The sequence below is a fragment of the Lynx rufus genome, unplaced genomic scaffold (genome assembly GCF_022079265.1).
Source record: "Lynx rufus isolate CCGP_SWC_20201006 ecotype Redwood Valley unplaced genomic scaffold, mLynRuf1.p SCAF_1, whole genome shotgun sequence".
NCBI lineage: Eukaryota > Metazoa > Chordata > Mammalia > Carnivora > Felidae > Lynx > Lynx rufus.
In genome coordinates this window covers 134,170,568-134,190,716 of record NW_025814823.1, presented here as the reverse complement: position 1 = coordinate 134,190,716, position 20,149 = coordinate 134,170,568, and the positions used below count along the sequence as shown (strand labels likewise).

Genomic DNA, 20,149 nt, shown 5'->3' with positions numbered 1-20,149 from the left:
TCAAGTTGTTCTGAACTCTGATGCTAAGAACGGGACTCTTGGAAATGAAGTGGAAGAAAAGCAATGCCAAGCAGGCCCTCTATGCCAGAAGGTTGGGAAACAACATCTGAAGTAGCTAAATTCAGCCCAGGGAAGAATGTTTGAAATTTGACCTTTTTTAATAACTACCACATCTTACACCATGATGAGGGCAAGTGCAATCCTGCTTCAAGCTATTTCCAAGAAGAAAGAGAGCCAAGGCTGACATCCTTAACTCTGCTCTCTCAGCCAGAATGCTCTGGATACAGCAGTGTCCCCTGCTTCCCTGGGTCGGGTTCAAAGGGAAAAAGAGGAGACTCCACCCCAGCTGATTTAGCCGGCCTGAATCACAGGATCTGAGGATGGATGTGTCCTCCTTCTGGACCAAGACCAGAGGCAATACGAACCGGGTGGCCGAGGCAGCAGGGGAGGTGCAAAGAGCGGGTACAGCCCCTTTCTGGGGATGGCCCTTTCCCTCCTGCTCCAGTACCCACCTCAGCAGGTGCCACTGCAGAACCTGGTCCTTCCATCTGCCCCCAAGGCACGCCACTGCACCTGTCCAGGTCACTCACCTAGCACAACTAACAAAGTGGCCTCCTTTGTGAGGACAGCTTCCTGCTTCTATAGTCTGTCTTGCCGAAGAGACCAGAAGCTGTTCGAATTAGCCAAACAAACTCTTGAAGCTGGCCTAATGTCCATAGAAACCATCTCATTGAGAGTCCAGGTGACCGGCCCCAGAGGGGTGCTCAACTGATTCATATTTGCCAGGAAACACACTGGGCCATGCTGAGGCTGGGTTCTCAGCTATTTTTGGCAAGGAGGATTGGTAGTATGCAAAAAAGGGACTTCCTTTTTTTTTTTTTTTTTTTTTTTTTGCAGCACAGAACCAGCTGAGCAATCAACAGCATTTCTTGTTCCCAGATCACCCTTCTGAGCACTTCTCTGCCCGCCGAATAACTGAGGCCATTAGAGTTTGATTCCATTTCTCTGCTCCAGGCACAAGATAAGCCCACCAAGCTGGGGTGGCCTCATTCGGGTGATGGCTCCCTGTGCCGGCTGCTTCCTGTTGGCAGTGATGTTTTCTGCCAGCTGTAAAGCCATCACCTCCTCGGATCAGATGTGCACTGAGGTGAGTCCAAACTGTTTCTCTTTATCCAGATTAAACTGCCTGGAAATTTTGAGATTCAGCACGCAGTCCTATCTGAGCCTTGGCCTCCCTATATTCACTGTCTTTAAAAGGTGACAAGGTATGGAGAAAGGTTCTTCTTCAGAATGAAGAAGAAGCCATAGAGCTCAGCCAGGGGATGATCTCAAAAATTATCCGTTGGAAGAAGTGAGAGTTTTCCTCCTCTACAAACAATTCCCTCGAAACGATCCTAATTGAGACATACGATACTAACAGGGTCTCGGTACAAAGAGCAGCCTTCCAAATGTGCTTCCAGAATGGAGGTGCTGTTTGTCCAACATCCCAGCATATGGCCACTACTCCACAAACAGTTTTTTGGTTTCCTGGAGATTAGCGAAGATGGCCTGTGCCAGGTTTTAGAGCATATAGAGATCACTCTGAATGAGTCTGGCTTTCTCCTCCAATTGGACAGCCCTCCATCTGTTTTACTGACCCACAGGAGTAACATTGGAGAACAGAGCCAAGCTGCATCTTCTGTTTTGGCCTTAACAATATTTACCAACTCGTGGGAAGTTCTTGGAGGGGGTCCCTTGCCATCTTCTAAAATGCTGCAACCTTCCTCCCACTGAGAAACTGCTCATAATTCTGGGGGCTAGACGTCTAAGATCAGGTGTCAGCAAGGTTAGTTTCTCGGAGACCTCGTTCATTGGCTCTCCCTGTGTAGACGGCCATCTTCTGCGTCTTCGCATCATCTTCCCTTTGTATGTGTCTAATTTATTCTTCTCATAAGGACACCAGTCATACTATATTAGGGCCCATCCTAATGATCTCAGTTCAACTTAATTACCTCTTTAAAGACTCTTTTTTCCAAATAAAGTCACCTCCTGAGTACTCGGGTTAAGACTTCAGCATAGGAATTTGGGAATGACACAAAGCAGCCCGCAACAGAAGGGGTCAAGTAAGAGGTTTTATCAGCCCCAGAAGGCTCTCTCTTCAACACTCAGGTCAGAAGGTCAATTACACACATACGTGTAGGTGACATGATAAGAGGGTAGGAGTGGGAACACCACCTCCTCAGTGACCAGGTAGGTATGCTACCCACCATCTGCCAACATCCTCAGGTAGGATAATATCACACTTAAATTCCAATTCCCAGCTTATCGGGAACCAGGCTATTTTAAATACCCCACTCTGAAGCTTACCAGTTCAACTCTTAAATCCCTGTGTTGCTGCAAAGCCTGCACAGCCCTTCAGAAGTCCACATGGGAGTCCTGGGAGATTCTGGAAAGCCCATGGAAATGCTGGACCAGTGTAGCTTCCTACTGAAGACATTAGGTTCCAGAGTTGCCCGTTGCTTTTTGCAAGTGGCTCCTGCTTTGGCAGAGTAGAGGGGAGAGAAACAGGGACCGCGCCCTAGTCTTTTTGTTGCCTGTTTCTGAGGCCTCCCTGACACTCAGGTGGCAAAAGTGATGCTGAGGGTCCCAGGATCTCCAGGCCTGTCCCTATGTGGCAGTAAGAGCTTTCCTTTTTGGTTAAGTCAGGTGAGACTGAAACCTCTGCAGGTGAGACTGCAGCCCTCCCTCTGAAAGGACTGATTTTAAATGCCTTGGAACCAAGGCAATTAACATTGGATCTATACTTGCGTTTATATCCTCTATCGTGTCTGAGTTCTCAGCAGCAGGATTCTCAGGCTGTTTACCAGCCATCACTCTATGTGTGTACTGGGAAGTTCCTGGGGGTTACCAAGATGAATGAGAGTTTGTTCCTGAAGGTAAGGAACTTCTGGGCTGCAGAAAGTGGAATAAAAATGGAAGTGGTGGAAGAGGAAGCTTTGGGTTGAAGGGTCTGGCCCCTCTTCAAGTGTACATTACTCTAGCCTGCCTGGCCCTCATGCTGGCTTTCCTTTCCCTCTTTTGTTCTCTCCTCCAGTTGAAGCAGAATTAACCACATACTGTCTGTGTGCTCATGTGGCCCCCATTAGCTTATCAGGCCCTATCTTGAAAACAAAGGTGGGTTTGTTTGTTTGTGGTTTTTTTTTTTTTTTGCTTTGAGTTTAGTAAACCTTTTAATGAAGTAAAACATACATATAGAAGGTTCCCCAATCCTAAATGTACAGTTTAATGAGTCTTTACCAAAGCAAGCACATCCGTGTGCCCAGCGCACAGATCAAGAAACAGCACCTTCTCAGCAACTCAGAAGCCCCCTCGTGCATATTCCCAGTCAGTGGCCCCCAGTGGCACCCGGTACTCTTAACTTCTATCATCAAAGAAAGATTTTGCCTCTTTGTGAATTTTATATACCAGAGACCGCCTGCTGTATAGTCTTTTGTGTCTGGCTTCTTTCGCAAAGCAGTAAATATGGGACATTTACCAAAGATGCTGCATACAGCAATCATTTGTTTATTTTCATTGCTGAACGGTATTCGGTTGTACTAGCGAACCACTATTTATTTATTCATCCTGCTCTTAGTGGCCATTTGCACTGTTGTCCATTTCTTGGCTATTATAAACGCTGCTGCTTTGGACATTCATATCTCTGTCTCTAGCGAACAAATATGCAAATCTTTATTAGGTGTTTGCCAGGGCGGGGATGTATTGGGTCATAGGGTATACATATATTTAATTTCAGTAGGTATCGCCAACCTATTTTCCAAAGGGTTAGTACCCATTTATACTCATTGGCAATGTATGTGAATTCTGATTACTCCCCATCTTAATATTTGCTATTGTTTGCTTAAGAATGTTAACAATTATGATGGGTGAATAATGATAATTCATTGGGATTTAATTTTTACTTTCCTGATGACTGAGGATATTTTCAGCTTTGTTAGCCATTTGCATATCTACGTGTGCATGTGTATATGAGAGAGACACAGACAGTTCTTAACTTTAATGCAGCTTGATTTATAATTGTTCATTTATTCTCAGCACATTTCTGTCCTGTTTAAAAAAATTTGCCGACCTTGAGGCCATGACAGTATTATCATCCTCTCTTTTCTGGAAGTTGACTTTGTATTTATCTCTATTGTTAGGTTTCACATTTAGAGCTATAGCTGACTGGAATTGTTTTCTGCATACAATGTGAAGTGGGAGTCAAGATGAATTTTTAGTAAAACTTTTTGTTTGAAAAATATTTCTAAGGTAGACAAGCTCTAAAAATATAATGAGCCTCCATAAACACTCCATGTGGAATCTTCCACTGTTATATTCAACTGTTGTTTTCTTCTGTATGTGTGTGTTTCTTGTGTTATATTCTTCTATTGTTTTCTCTGTATGCATGTGAACCATAAGTAACAAAATTAGAGCCAGGACCAGGTCTTTGGAGGCTGACAGATGTGCAAAGCATAAGTGAAATACAGTGTTCTGTGATGTGAATTCTGGTAACACTTTAGATACACTCTTGAATAATTACACTGGAGTGTAGACATGCCTCTTCATTTCAGATGGGCTCAATGGTGGCTATCCTGTCCGCTCAAACCTATGGGAGGAAGACAGTCCTTCTTCAGTCCTAGGTAGGGGTGGGAAATGCCTAGTGGAGCTCTTTTTTGGAAGAACTCCAAGTTCACAAATTCACGGATACAGAGGCTTCTGAAGAGCTCTAAACAATGACATGATATTGTGATGAACCAGTAAAACACAAACTCCTCTTATGAGTGCTCAACGTACATGGTCTCATTAATCCTCCGAGTTGGCCCACAAAGAAGGTTATCCCCCATCTATAGGTGGCGAAAAAGAAGGCTCAGAGAATACAGTTTAGTGGTTGAAAGCTGGGATCTGAACCCAAGCAGTCTGACTCAAGATACATAGAAAATGAACTGCATATAATTGGGATGCCCTTTGCCTGTAGGAAGCAGGTTAACAATGAAATTTTAGGACTGTGCCCTCTTGGGAATATTTTGTTTTATTTTCAGAGAGTAATTGTCACTCTGGGATTTGATGCAGTCACACTGCTAACTCTGGAGGGAGGCTCAGTGTTCTGCATGCCAGACTCTGTGCATGGGGTCGCTGGCTGCGGCGTATGCTGAATGCAGAGGAGACGTTGGAAAGGTGGGAATCAGCACTTGGTTAAACTCAAAAGGTTCAAAATTAGAAAATGATTTCAACACTTTCGAGACGAGAAAATACAATGGGATAGCAGAGAGTTAGAGTTACAGCAGAAGGAAGCAAAATAAGATCCTGATTGAAAAAATGCAAATGAATTACCTGGAAGGAAAAGGGATTACAAACACAGATTTAACACTTACGAGTCCCGCTCTGTGGAAAAGGGACGGCTCTGATATGAAGCTGGAGACAAAGTGGTTGGTGCAGGTCCCAGTGCACAGCAGGTCCTGAGGAAATGGCCCATGACTTAGGACCGGGGGTAGGCATGGGGTTGTTGTGAATGCCGTGTCTCCTTGCACAGCCCTCCTGGCTGCACGGGTTCACATCAAGAAGGGACCTGCAAAAGTAGGAGTGGGAGAAGGTGATTTTCGACAATAACCCCACACTGAGGGCTAGAGAATGAAGGCTGCTTTGACAGGAAGTAGTCACGTGGCGCTCAGAGGACCCACGGGGGCCGCAGAAGCAGGGGTGGGTATCTGCCTGGAGGAGCAACTATACATGTGACCCTGGCAGCCAGCCCAGTCCTATATTCCTTCTCTGCATCCTGTCCCTTCTCCATTGCAGGGTCATGCTGCAGTCCTAGAATCCTGTGCTCTACTCATCACGACTCCCTCTCAAAAACTTTTGTGAGGATCCTGGCAGTGAGAAAGACACAACCTCACTCATGTAGTATTTCTACCAAAACTGTATAACCTGAATCAAATCATGAGGAAAGATGCTTCAAGTGAGGGACATTGTGTATGTGTGTGTGTGTGTGTGTGTGTGTGTGTGTGCTATTGATAAATATATCAATGCCATGAGAGACAACAAAAGGCTAAGGAATTGCCTCAAACTAAAGACACACAAAAACTAAATGCAATGTGTGAACGTGGACTAGAAAAAACAAAATTACTATAAAGGATAATATTAAGACAATTGCCAAAATGTGTACACTGTATAATAACATTGTATCAATGTTCAATATTCTCAATTAGGCATTGGCACTGTGGTTATAGAAGAGATGTCCTTGTTCTCAGGAGACTTAGGGGTAATGGGTCATGATGTCTACAATTTACTCTCAACAAAAAAGGAATGAGAACAACAGTGTGTGTGTGTGTGTGTGTGTGTGTGTGTATACTTCCTGCCTTAAAAAATTTGAGAGACTATTAAAAAAAATTTTTTAAGGGGGTGGGGCCCCTGGGTGGCTCAGTCGGTTGAGCGTCCGGCTTCGGCTCAGGTCATGATCTCACAGTTTGTGAGTTTGAGCCCCACGTCAGGCTCTGTGCTGACAGCTGGGAACCTGGAGCCTGCTTCAGATTCTGTGTCTCCCCCTCTCGCTGCCTCTCCCATGCTCATGCTCTCTCTCTGTCTCTCAATAATAAATAAAAAACATTTTTAAAAATTAAAAAAAAATTCGAGAGACTGGAAACAATTTAATGCTGCTTGAGTGATTCCAGAGCAGGGGACGCTTCGTGTCACCATCTGTAATAGTAACTGTGAGTGTACAAGAATGTGAATACGAAAGCCAAAGGGGAAGGGTCGCGTGTGTGGAGCTCAGGACATTCTCCAAAATGTGCTTGCTTTTTAAATTCTCTTATAAGCTGCAATGCTTGTCATTTGCCTCGTTCTCCCAGGAATCAAGGGCAGAGAGTTCACTGTACTTTATACCTAAGTAGAGATTAATGTATGACACCGGCTCATGGTGGGTTTCTCAGAACTCTGTGGGAATGTTATCCACGAGTTCTGTTTTTCACCGGGATAAAACTGAGCTATTTCATTTATCTGCCTTTCCATTTGCTAGAAGCTCCCTCAGGCCACTGGCTCCATAGAACTCCTGCTGGATTCTCAACTTTCCGAATCACATTAATGCAGTAAAAGTGCTTAGTAAAGCACAGAAGAGGACTAATTTAGGTGCCACGGGTGCTTATATATTCAGGAGAAGGAGGGAATTGCCAGCGTGGTGCCTTTTGCTGTAGGACCAGAATAGCTCAAGACAAATTGAGGAAAGGTCCCTTTCTCCAAGTATATGTGACATCAGTTACGCCAGTGCACGCCAGAAAAAGGGAAATGTCTTCTCAAAGCTCCTCCAAACCTTAGCAGCTACTGGGGAAGTTACATTCATTTCCTCTTGGGGCCATCCATGTGCATGGGCGCAAGGGGGGTCTGGCAACATGTGTTTTTCCCACCAGTCAGCTACATCCTAAGTTTTAAAGGCGAAGTGTGAATTTCAAGGACATTAGGTGGATTTGTGGCAGTGCCTGGAGGACGTTGGGTCTATAAAATGAGGAATGAATTACAAGGAAATAAAAATATGGCATTTTCATCAGTAACACTGATAATATTATCACAATATAGAAGAAAACGTGATATCCAGTAGGTGAGCATGCGTACGCTCGCGGTACCCACAAAAAATGCACCACTACGCAGAAGATGGAGTAAAGCAGAAAGCAATTAAAATGTGACATCTCTAAAACATCAGGCTTCATAGTAAAGGAGAACGTGCTCAGTCTTCTGTTCCCAGCTAAGCAGGGCTTTCTGCAACTGAGGATGGGGACAGAACATTTTGAAACAGATACAGAAGTAGTTACAAGGAGCCTCCATGTATATATCGACGTTCGACAATCGCTGATATTTTGCCTACTGATTTCACGTATCCCCTCCTCCCCTCCTTCATGCCCAGAATATTTTAAAAGAAATCCCAAACATCAAGTCCTTTTATGCAGAAATACTTCAAAATGCATTTCAAAAGAATAAGAACATTGCTGTTATCATTCAAAAATTCCTAATTCCTTATTTTTCTCTAATATCGTGTCCTCAAAGTTTCTTGATAGTCTATAAAATGTCTTTTCCTGATGCTTCATGTGAATCAGAATCAAAACGAGGGCTACTCTGTTGTTGGTTGTATCTCTTAAAGAGCTTCTATTGCTGTCTCTTAACAGGAGCAGTCTCCTCTTGCCCCATCCACCTTCCTCTCTACTTCCCCAACACCATTCACATGTCAACAAAACAAAGTCAGTTATTCTACAGGATGCTCCGCCTTGGGCATTTGGCTGACAGCTACCGTGCAGGCTGTTTTAACTTAAACCTCTCGTTTCATTTGTAGGCTGTAAATTAAGCCTAAAGTCTTGTATTCAAATTTAATTTCTGGGGGGCAGGAATCTGTCTCCATCAGAAAGTGTGAAATGTCTGACTGTCTTGTTCTGTTGATGCTAACACAGAGTTGATCTGTTTTCAAAATGAAATAAAACATTTCCATGCATCCCAAATCAGAACTGTGTAAGTATAATCAAGATAAGTCTTCCTTCCCTGCTTCTCTATCTGGTTCCTTTTTTCCCCTTCAAGGCAATGAGTGTGGGGCCTTTCCCCATGGCTTCTCTTTGCAAATGTAAGAAATACACATACAGTATGCTATATGTGACATACCATATACTGTATATACCATAAGCTCATTCTGCACCTTGCTTTTTACACCTTACAATATGCCTGGATGTCACTCCATATTACCATGTGGAGACCTTACTCATTCCATTTTCAACTGCAGAAGATTCCATCTTGTGAATGGACCATATTTTGTTCAACTAGTCCTACAGTGATGAATAATCTGGTGACTGCCTACCTTTTGGTATTACAAAAATATACTAAAATAAATAATCTTATGCACAAGTCACTTTGGGTATTTGCAGGTGTGTATTTGGTAAGATTCCTAGAAGTGGGATTGCTGTGCAAAGGATAAAATATGTGTAATTTTACTAGTCAATCAAATTACCAACTCTGATATTAATTTCCGTTGTTTCTTTTGTCAGAAAGAAGCCAACAAAACATATAACTGTGAAAATTTAGGTCTCACAGAAGTTCCTGACACTCTACCAAACACAACAGAATTTTTAGAATTTGGCTTTAATTTCTTGCCTGTAATTGAAAATACAACTTTCACCAGACTCATAGATCTTATGTTTTTGGACTTAACCAGGTATGTATCTGAGTTCCTTGTGCGTGGCTGATGTTTTACTTATGGAATAATACAACTTGCATTCAACTTGTTTCCAGGACCTTCTTTTGGGAGCACAGGGGCGTTCTACCTATACTGTGTGTTTACTCTTCCCCATGAAATATTTTTATGCAGGTGAAATGTTGTATTAATGAAACCCAATAAGTGAACAGAAGAGTGGATTGTTTTCAAACGATGCTGCATCAACAGTGTTGTTTAAGAAGTTTTAAGGAATAATAAAGACAAATCTTTCGTTCAGTCAGATGCCGTATTATACTACATGTTAGCGTAGTTTATTATTGGGTGATAACATTTTAAGAAAAATTTACAGAAGAAACACATAAGCCACTAACTTTTTCCCCTGTAAGTTGGGAAAATAGTTCCATCGTTTAATTTTAGAAGCAGAGTCAGGATTCCAAATACTGAACCAGTGTTTGTGAACCAGAAGGCAGAAGTATTACAAGAAAATAAGAGAAGACACCAGAAGGGAATTGCAACATGATTTTGTGTGTGTGTGTGTGTGTGTGTGTGTGTGTGTGTGTGTGTGTGTAAGAGGGGAAAGGGCTTTGCATGTGTATGAGGCATGTATCCCTTGCAGCAGCTCTATTTCTTAGGTGGCTCAGTTTCAGCTTCTGCCCAGGGTAGCAGAACATTCACATCCGTAAGACTATACTCATCTTTATAACCACCCCTGGGAGGTAGGCATGCTGTATATTACAGTCCAACTCATGTTCGAAGAGGAAATGAAAGCTCAAGGAGATTTTGTGAGTTTGGTTAAGGTCACAGAGTAAGGCAACTGGGTCTCTGCTCTCCTGACTCTCAGTCCAGAGTCCCCCAAATGACCCCAGGCCACCTCCACAGCCAAGATTCCACTTATTGCCTAGCAACACTTCACTGAGACAAAGTCTTGCCCTTGCAGATAGGGACAGAGATTACTCTGCTACCTACCTAGTATACCCCCAGGACATTTACTTGCCCTCTGCTTTACCACTTCTCATTTTTAGATGAAATGGATTTGACCACATTTTGAAGGAGTGCATGGGGCCATGACAGCTTCTCTAGATAGAAGACTCTAAGTTTCCTCTTGTTATTTTTGAAAGATGATAAAAAATATGACCTCATACTTCCTAAAATCCCTCTCCTTGTTCCTTGTGCCCCTGCCTTTCATCTGGCCACCAATCAGATACAATTTTTATTCTTTTAAACAGCCACATTTCTTTAGCTCTACCAACATGTTTTCTGGGGTTTTTTGCTCATTCTTCCATCTTGCTTTTCAGACTTCCTCTCTGGAATAATTTTTCTTTTTTCCTGAAGTACATCCCCCAAAATGTCTTTGGTGAAAGTCTCTTAGGATTAAACTCCCTCAGTTTTTGTTTTTCCGAAAATGTCTTTATTTTACTCTCTTTCTTGAAAGACAGTCTTTTCTGGCATGATTGCAAGTGACGGTTTTTTGTTCTTAGTTAGCCCTTTGATGCTACCATTCGCTTTGTGCCTTCTTGCTGTTAGATAGTCACCTGTCTAATCATTGTGCACACGTAGGTGATCTTTTCTCTCTGGGTGTTTTCAATGGTTTCTCTTTGTCTTTGGCATTCTGTAATATCACAGGGCTGCACTGTGTAGATGCTTGGGCTCCCTGAATCTGTGATTAGTGCCTTTCATCAATTCTAAAATAGTCTAGCCATTATTTGTTTGAAACTTGGCTTGCTCCTGGTCACTCTTTTATTTCTTCTGGATCTCTGATTAGATTTACATTGCGTCTTCTCATCCATCCTTTGTAACATCAATATATCTTTCTTGTTTTCCACCTCTTTGGTGTTTTGGACTATATTCTAGGTAATTTTCTCATATCCCCTTTTAGTCCATTAATACCCTCTTCAGCTAATCTCTTGTATAAACTATCCATTGGCTTTTCAATTTCATTAACTTCCTATTTCAATAAATTTCAATGACTTTTCATTTCAGATATATCAGATCAGCTTTAATAAGTTTTTCCTTCTTCCTATTATTGGCTCACACTGTTTCCTTTAAACATATCAAATGCACGTTTGATCTAAATATATGATATATTCTGATAATATGTATCAGGAATATCACATATTCTTTCCAAATCATATATGTATTATGAGATATATCTGATAATTCTGGTATCTGTTGTTTCTTGCACTTAATTATGCAGAATATACTTATAATTCTTTTTAAGTTTATTTATTTATTTTCAGAGAGCACATATGCACACAGGCAAGCAGGGAAGGGTCAGAGAGAGACAGAGAATCCCAAGCAGGCTCATGCTGCCACAGTGCAGCCCGCCCCAGGGCTCTATGCCAAGAACCGTGAGATCATGACCTGAGCTAAGATCAAGAGCTGGACATTTGACTGACTAAACCACTCAGGTGTTCCCGTAGAACATTTTTTTTTAAACTGATTTTGGCTAATGAATTGCCCTTATGTATTCAGTGAAGTTTTATTTTGAGCTCATTTATCTTTTGGAACTTGATATAAATCTTTGTTTAAAATACTTTCCTGGGATTAGACCATGGCATTATGGCTACAGACAATAAGCCTAAACATTTCTGGAGATGCATAGTGAAATATGTTCGGGATGTCTAGGATTTGATTTAAACCACTTCAGGAGGGAGAGGAGGGAATAGAAGAAGCAAGGAAGTATATCTGACAAAATCTTGAGAACTGCTGCATCCGTGTGGTATATGAAAGTTCATTGTACTACTATCTTTACTTTAGGTTTGCAAGTATTTTTTATTACAAATTAATTAAATAGGTATATCACTCAAAAAGAAATTTCTATTCACTTCTGCTGCTCTCTGAAGTCACTACCATTCTGGAGCCATTTTAGACTCAATTTTCTACCTGGGCTCCTTTTGGGAGGTCCACAGAGGTAGTGTCAGTTCAGACCCCAGCCCTCGTGAGTGGAAACTTATGGTTCGAGAATCCCAGGGGGAGACTTTTCTCATTGTTATCCTTGTTGCTCCATCTAAAGCCATGGGCCAAGATAAACACATATCCTCAAGGTCACCCTCTATGAGCTTTCTTTTTTTAAGGTGATCCACTGAAAGGATCCCTTCTGAAGATCTTGGCGGTCTGTAGGTTTTTGATAGGACTTCCTACTTTGCTTGGACCCCAAGCTTTGTTTCCTGCCATGGTACATGTGGCTCATTTTAACTCAGGCTTTAGGCCATCAAAGACTGGCAGATGTTGGCAAATATGACAAGTGACCAGGGCTCACTTGGTCCTAGGGATTCCAGCTTCTTTTTCACAGCTCCTTTAGTGTGTTTCTAAGGAACTCCCTAAGTGACTTCCAGGGTAGCTGTGTGTGTGTGTGTGTGTGTGTGTGTGTGTGTGCACGTGCGCACACATGTGCTCACACATGCATAATCCAGTATTTTCAGGTGCATTACCAGGATGACACCTGTACTGCTCCATATTTCTATGGAGCATTTTCATATGTATCATTTGGTTAACAGCCATTGCCTAAAGCACTCATCACTTCTCTACTTTATAGATGGAACAAAAGTTTGAGAAAATTTGTGACTTGTTCAGGGTGACACAGATACATATATTACATATCATTTGTTCTATAGTATACATTATATACTACATATTGTATATTACTTACAACAGTAAATAATACCTCCATTTTCCCTAAAGTCAAATGACTAACTGTTCCCTAGATTCTATAAACAAAGCTCTGAGAGTTCAATCCAAAGGGATAAGATTTCTGGAAAATATTCTAAATCAGAGTGTGCGGAACTGAGGCTAGTCATTAATTCGACAGGTAATCTGTTGGTGCTGCAGAAAATTTTTAATGTTTTACCTCAAATAACGATATATACTGTTTTTACTCTACACAAAAGATGGCTTTGTTAATACTAGTCACTGTGACAGAGTTTTTCTTTTTTCTAATTAATTATTTTTAAATAATTTTTAAGGTGCCAAATTAACTGGGTACATGAAGACACTTTTCAATACCAGCATCAGTTGAACACAATTGTATTGACTGGAAATCCCCTGATATTCATGGCAGAAAGAGCATTTAATGGGCCCAAATCGCTGAAGCATCTTTCCTTAATCCAAACAGGAATATCCAATCTCGAGTTTATCCCAGTGTATAATCTGGAACAGTTGGAAAGTTTGCATCTTGGAAGCAACCATATTTCCTCCATTAAGTTCCCAGAGAACTTCCCAACACAGAATTTGAAAGTCCTGGATTTTCAGAATAACGCTATATACTATATCTCGAGTGAAGACATGAATGCTCTGGAGAAGGCCACCAACCTAAGCCTTAATTTCAATGGCAATGACATTAAAGCCATTGAGCCTGGAGCTTTCCATTCAAAAAGCTTCCAAAGTTTGAAATTTGGAGGGATTCTTAACTTGTCTGTTATATTAAAAGGTCTACAGAACTCCACTACTCAGTCTCTCTGGCTGGGGACATTCGAAGACTCTGATGACCAAGACCTTACTCCAGCCATGCTTGAGGGACTTTGTGAAATGTCTGTGGAAAGCATCAATCTACAGAAGCACCATTTCTCTAATATCTCATCTACCACATTTCGCTGCTTCACTCAACTTAAGGAATTGGACCTGACGGCAACTCACCTGAAAGCATTGCCCTCCGGGATTGAGAGTATGAATGCTCTCAAGAAATTAGTTCTCAATGTAAATAATTTTGACCAATTGTGTCAGATCAATGCTGCCAGTTTTCCATCCCTCACAGACCTCTCTATCAAAGGCAACATGAAAACACTTGACTTCGGTGCTGGGTGTTTGGAAAAACTAGAAAATCTTCAGAAACTTGATTTAAGCCACAATGATATAGAAGCTTCCAACTGCTGCAATCTGCAACTCAAAAACCTGCCCCACTTACAATACCTAAACCTGAGCTACAATGAGCCTCTTGGTCTTCAGAGTCAGGCATTCAAAGAATGTCCTCAGTTAGAACATCTAGATTTGGCATTTACCCACTTGCGCATTAAGGCTCCACAAAGTCCTTTTCAAAACCTCCGTCTCCTACAGGTTCTGAATCTTTCTCACTGTCTCCTGGATACCAGCAATCAGCACCTTCTAGCAGGCCTGGTGGATCTCCACCATCTAAATTTACAGGGGAATCACTTTCAAGATAGGCGCATCTCAAAGACCAACCTACTTCAGCCCTTGAACAGCTTGGAGATTCTTAGTTTATCCTCCTGTGACCTCCTTTCCATAGACAAGCAAGCATTCCAGAGCCTTGGAAAAATGAGTCACATAGACTTAAGCTACAACAGCCTGACGGGCGATAGCATCGATGCTCTTAGCCATCTTCAGGGGATCTACCTCAATCTGGCTGTCAACAGCATCCACGCCATCCCACCTCTTCTCCTCCACACCCTGTCCCAGCAGAACACCATTAACTTAAGCCACAATCCCCTGGACTGCACTTGTTCGAACATACATTTTATAACATGGTACAAAGAAAACCTGCAGAAAATTGAGGGTGTGGAGGAAACCATGTGTGCAAACCCTCCATCTTTAAGGGGAGTTAAACTGTATGATGTCGAACTGTCCTGTGGGATTACGGCTGTGGGCATTTTCTTTCTTATAGTATTTTTACTCTTCATTGCCATTCTGCTCGTTTTTTCAGTTAAATTCCTCCTCAGGTGGAAATATGAGCACATTTAGTGCTGAAGCTTTCTGGAGATGGCAAATGAATGTGTTTAGGGAAACTGCCCCAAGTAAAGGAACTGTTGTCTATTGTTGGCTGTCAGAATTTTCAGATTGGTTCCTGCAGCTGGACAGGACTTGCTGTGCTTTTCTGAGTCCCAGAGCTAATGAACCTTCCTGGAATGTAAACTGACTAGGACCAGGGGACCAAACAACAGCTGTGAGAGACACAGAGCCATTTGCTCACATGAAAGGTGGTTGGAGGACCCGTGGCAGGGAAAGGCCAGGAGAGGAATGTTTGAGGAGGTGATCTTCCTTCCACTCATGGACACTTCCCGAAGCAGCACCCACCCTGACCCTAAAAGGAGACCAACAACCACAACTTGGCGGCACTGGTGAACCCAGTCCAAACTCTGTCTCCTGTGGCTTGGGCATCGTGCTTGGCTCTGAGTCCTCAATAAGACAGTCATTTGAGAAACTTGTTGAGGATAAAGTCTCAATGCTTTTTTTTTTTTTTAATGAAAAAGGGAATACACAAGGGAATTTAAAAGAAGAGGCTGAGAAATGAATTGTGACATCAAATCAACTTCATTTATCTCCTTAATTCTAAGTCTCTAAGGTCTCTACAATTCCACTAGGGTGTAAATAGGTACAAAAAAACAAAACAAACAAAACAAAACAAAACAACCAAAAAGCAAAAACCACCCCACCAGTTCCCCAACCCTCAATCTAGGATTTTTGCTACATTGGCCACTCTCACTTCAGAACCACGGAAGTTTCCTACCGATCTTGTGTGCTTGGTCTTACATTACAAATCCTACTTTACACATGGCTGTGGCCCAAATGCTCTTCTCATTTGAATGTCTGGTCCTTAGAAGCTTTTTTCCCACAGGAACTATGAGATAAATGGTGGTTTGGTTCCCAGGGCATCTCTCAAAAGTCTATTCACCTGGGATAGCAATCGAGCTAGTGCATTTGCAATGAAAACCAGTGGAAGAAAGCATCACTGTGCTCTAGCTGTCCACAACACAATACTCTGGCTCAGTGAGTTTCTGTTGAGTCTGGGGGTGTCAGCAATGATTGTACCAGTGGAAAAGATTAGACAGGACCATTGAATGTAGAGAGAGAGAGAAAGGACAGAGAAGCGGAAAGTGTTAGGATTTAGGCCTTGCAAGACCCAAAGGGTCCACTCCTATAAGGCTTGATTTTCTGTGGTCTGGAATGGTGGACAAGAGCTGAAATCTCTTGTATTCAGGGTGTTGCATTCATAGGACCTTAAGTTCTGTAACAAATTTTAGGCTAGAGGTGGTAACTCGAGTTATGGAAATCTGATTGGAATATCAAAAAAAAATTAACTTTCATATCCAATCAGAATTTATTAGCCCTTATGTTAGGGGTCTAACAGTGGGACATATTAACAGAGTGGAAACTTGGGAACCAACCTCTCTATACCGCTATATCCCCCAAGAATGGCAAAAAAGACAGGAAATAGTGAAGAAATGCCATAAACCTCTCCTGCAGTTGCTCTGCTTGTCTTGGAGTCTTGGGGGATTTTTTGGGGGTAGTACTAGGTGGGAGGCCAAGTTTTCCCAGAAAATCTTGGTTAACAACACAAGGTAAAGGGACAGAGGTGCTTGCCTTGGGCACAGAATCTAAAGGGGAACCAAAAAACCTCAGTAATCAAGACAAAAATATTTTAACGCAATATTTTAAAAACTTTTGATTAATGAAAAAAATCTGTGATAAATAAAACAACAAAATTTTTAAAAATGGCATCCAAAATAGTCCCATGCTGAACGATGTTAGGGCCTGAGACAAAAGGAAAAATCAGTAATACTGATCCTGCCTCTGTTTAAAATTTTGGTATTTTGTTCATGGTTGATATTTTGCATTAGTCTTTTTTAATTTAATATTGCATTAAAATATTATCTTCATTACTGATTTCTTTGGTGCACCCTTAAATTTAGCACCCAAGGTGGGTGTCTCACTGGTCTCACCCTATTCCTACTGTGAGAAATACTAAGAAGGAGGTACCCCAGTTAACTCCCAGGCCACAGTTTACCCAGGGCCTATTAGCAAGCATATTATCTCAAAGTTATTCTGAAGGGCCTTTCCCTTCCCCCTTACTTTCTGGAAGCAGGTCAAAGTGTCCAAGAGCTTACACCTTCTTCACCTTCTTCCGCATCCTCAGGTAACTCCCAACTCAAAGGCATCCTTCCTTCAAAGTGGAGAGAGGTAGCAGAGATGAAAGGGTACTATATCCCCTTGAGCTCTAGGTGGCCTGGGGACCTGGTGAGTGGGCACAGGCAGAGCACCACTCTGCTAATGCAATGAAACAGCACACAATTAGCTGCTTTAATTACCTTGAGTATCAGTGTTTGGGAAAACAGGTGCCTGAAAAGGAAGTTTTCCTCAGCTTTCCTGAGGCAGCCCTGGAGAGGCAGTCACTTAAAGATGTGCATGGAAGAAGTAAGTGCTAGAAATATGAGGAATGGGGACACACCCATCATCCCCCTTTCTTCCTTCCCTGGCCCTAAGGAGGGTGGAACAACATTCCAAGAAGCCCAGTTTGAGCCACTGCTGTATTGGTATTGGCCTTGAGTGTGGCAATGACCAAGACTTTTTTCATTGAATTTTGGGCTCAGAAGGGACCTAAGGCAGAAGCGGGCATGGCTGCCTTGGCCAGCCTCTGTCAGTGTGTGGAACAGGCAGCTTCCTAACTGGTGCTACACTAAAGACCCCTCTTTCTAGGGATGTGAAGGCAGTGTTAGTTTATAAGTTCAGGCAGCCAACCCTCCTGAGTCAAGAGAGAGAGCATCCCTGCCAACTACACCACCCCATGCTGCCCACTCTTGTGCAAGAGCCATTCACCTTTGAGGATTCAGGCAGGAAGGTAGCAGGACACATAGTTCATTTGTTTTGTTGATTTCATTAATTTGCTTGTACCAAATTAAATGATCACCTCTGGAAACTCTGGGAACTATTCCTGGTAGTGACCACAAAGATGCAAAAACCATGCTCACTGTTTCCTCCTTCTCTGCCTTTTCTCTTTATTTCTCTTTCCTTTTTCTTTGCTGTTCCTTCCCTTCTCTCCTTTTCTCCTTTTCTCTCTGTGCTTCCCTCCTTCTCTACTGGTTTCATGCTTTCCTTCCTTCTTTCATCCATATCAGACAGGATGGAACTCAACACTCTATGAATCCAGTCTAAGACAGAACCAGAATGCACTGAGTTCCCTCGCATTCTAGCAAATTTAAGCTCTTTCTTGACTGCAGGATTTAAGCCATAGAGACGATATACTAATCGCTGTCTTACCACTCTATAGCCACATGGTTCTCCGTAATGGTTAATGTGTTAAAACAGAAACAAAAGTATTCTGTGGAATATCTGTGATGCAGATTGCATCACATGATAGATGGGAGGGTCCTAAGCCCTAGCAAAATGTAATTGCCCATCTTGCTTTCATTTATCAGGGGTGTGCCCCTTCCCTGTAATGCAACTTGCTATTCTGTAACTGCACACTGATCTAAGGCTTTGTGACAGCTCCTCTGTTTTAAGCAACAGTAAATTCACCCTACAAAGTCAGAAAGGCAGCTTTTTGATAGCTGCTGTCAATTTTATTGCTTTATCCTGGTTACTAGGATAGAATCTGTAGACATGGTGTGTTTATTGGTTTTATGTATCGTATGTTGTTACTGCTCTGACAAGCTATTCCTATAAAAATGTGTTATTATTGCATGTTGTAGCTCAGTGAGCTGACCCTGCATTTCAAAGTGTACTGAAGCAAATAGCATTGAAGTCCATAAAAGTTGACTGGCCTCCATCACAGAGGACTCTCTGCGTGAGCTGCAATTCCCACAATCTGATAGCAAATTATACCTTTCCCCAGAGCCAGCAGCCATCACTGCTAACTGAACATAGCACAGACACAAACACAGGCATGATCAGTAAAATTTCAAGACAGGAAGCTGTCATACCATTCCTACTTGTCCAATTCCTCAAGAAGTGTCATTTGTAATTTTGAAGCTTACAAAAGTATGAAATAAATGGCTTTTCAATGTTTTTGTGTATTATTATAAGATGCAAGAGGGGTGGTTGACCTTGTTTCTATCTGTCTTGAATGCTAAAGAAAAAATTAACTCGAGTTATGGCAAGAAAGAAGGGATTGGTTCTAAGCAAGTCACAAGTGGGGAAACTGGGTATTTCACTAGAATCAGTCGCCTGGAATATTAAGAGTTAGAATGTCTGATAGGGGGTGGGGGAGTAAGCTTGAAGGCTACAGAAGAATTGGACAGGCAGGTGTGGCTCCTAGATACTGGTTTATCACCAGAAACATCTGGGCATTCATTACCAAACAGATTCCTCTACCCACCCCCCTGCCCCATCCCCAGATATTGGAATTTGGTTAGACTGGGGTTGGCACTGGATTCTATGCCAAATGATTTCATGCAAAATATACTTCCTTAAACTCAGTGTTATCAACCAATGGCAGAGTCATATATAAGGCTCCATGCAACAAATGAGTTGAAGAACTGCTCCATTTTCTATAAGAGAAAATTTTGTAACAAAATGGGAATAAGGGGCTAAGAAGCCTTCAAATCCAAGGGTGAGACATCCCGGGCAGAAAGCCTGTTAGTCTCCTGCCACAACTTCCAGGCCACAAGATTCTGCTGCTAACCTCCCCTGCTCTCCCACCTATGCCCTGTCCCCCACTCCCATTCCATCCCATTACTTACGATATGAAATCATTTACTGGATAATGCGTATCTTAAAAAAGGAAAGAACTAATCTACACAGACTATTTTTAAAAGCCATTATGAAAGACTGTTCATGAAAGATTAAACAGTGAACTTCATTGAACTTCCTCCTCTCATCCCCCCAGATTTTGATAATATCCTCTAAGCATTTGACTGTTCAAGACAAGGTATTAGAGCCACAAAGGTAAGAAGACAGGTGGCCATTGGTGTAGCCATCTGTCTACTCTTTCTCCCTTCATGTTCTTTCATGGGCTTTATAAGCAGGTTGGGTCTCCCTTTTTCTCTTTATCTGGTCTTTGGAAACAACCTAAATAGCCAACAATAGACACATGACCAAATAAATTAGGGGATGATCTAAACAAATGCAGAGATATTCTATATTCTTGGGTGGGATAACAATATTAGAAACCTGTTGGTGTCACTAGGAAATCAAGAAGTAGAACTTAAAATGAGATAAAGGTTTCAATCTGTTAGTCTGGCAAAAAAGGAAGAGCTGGATAAAAGCACCAGTGGGATGTGGGGTTGTAGG

The 20,149-nt window shown here is 42.0% G+C and overlaps 1 protein-coding gene across 1 annotated transcript; it reads left to right on the top strand.

The window, feature by feature from the left end:
- Window positions 1–935: 935 nt before the first annotated feature.
- CD180 (CD180 molecule) lies at window positions 936–18,923 on the top strand. The gene is made up of 3 exons (XM_047087456.1): window positions 936–1,147; window positions 9,027–9,193; window positions 13,156–18,923. Exons 1-3 carry the CDS (start codon window positions 1,058–1,060, stop codon window positions 14,882–14,884), a joined length of 1,986 nt encoding a protein of 661 aa, XP_046943412.1. The 5' UTR covers window positions 936–1,057; the 3' UTR covers window positions 14,885–18,923.
- Window positions 18,924–20,149: the final 1,226 nt, after the last annotated feature.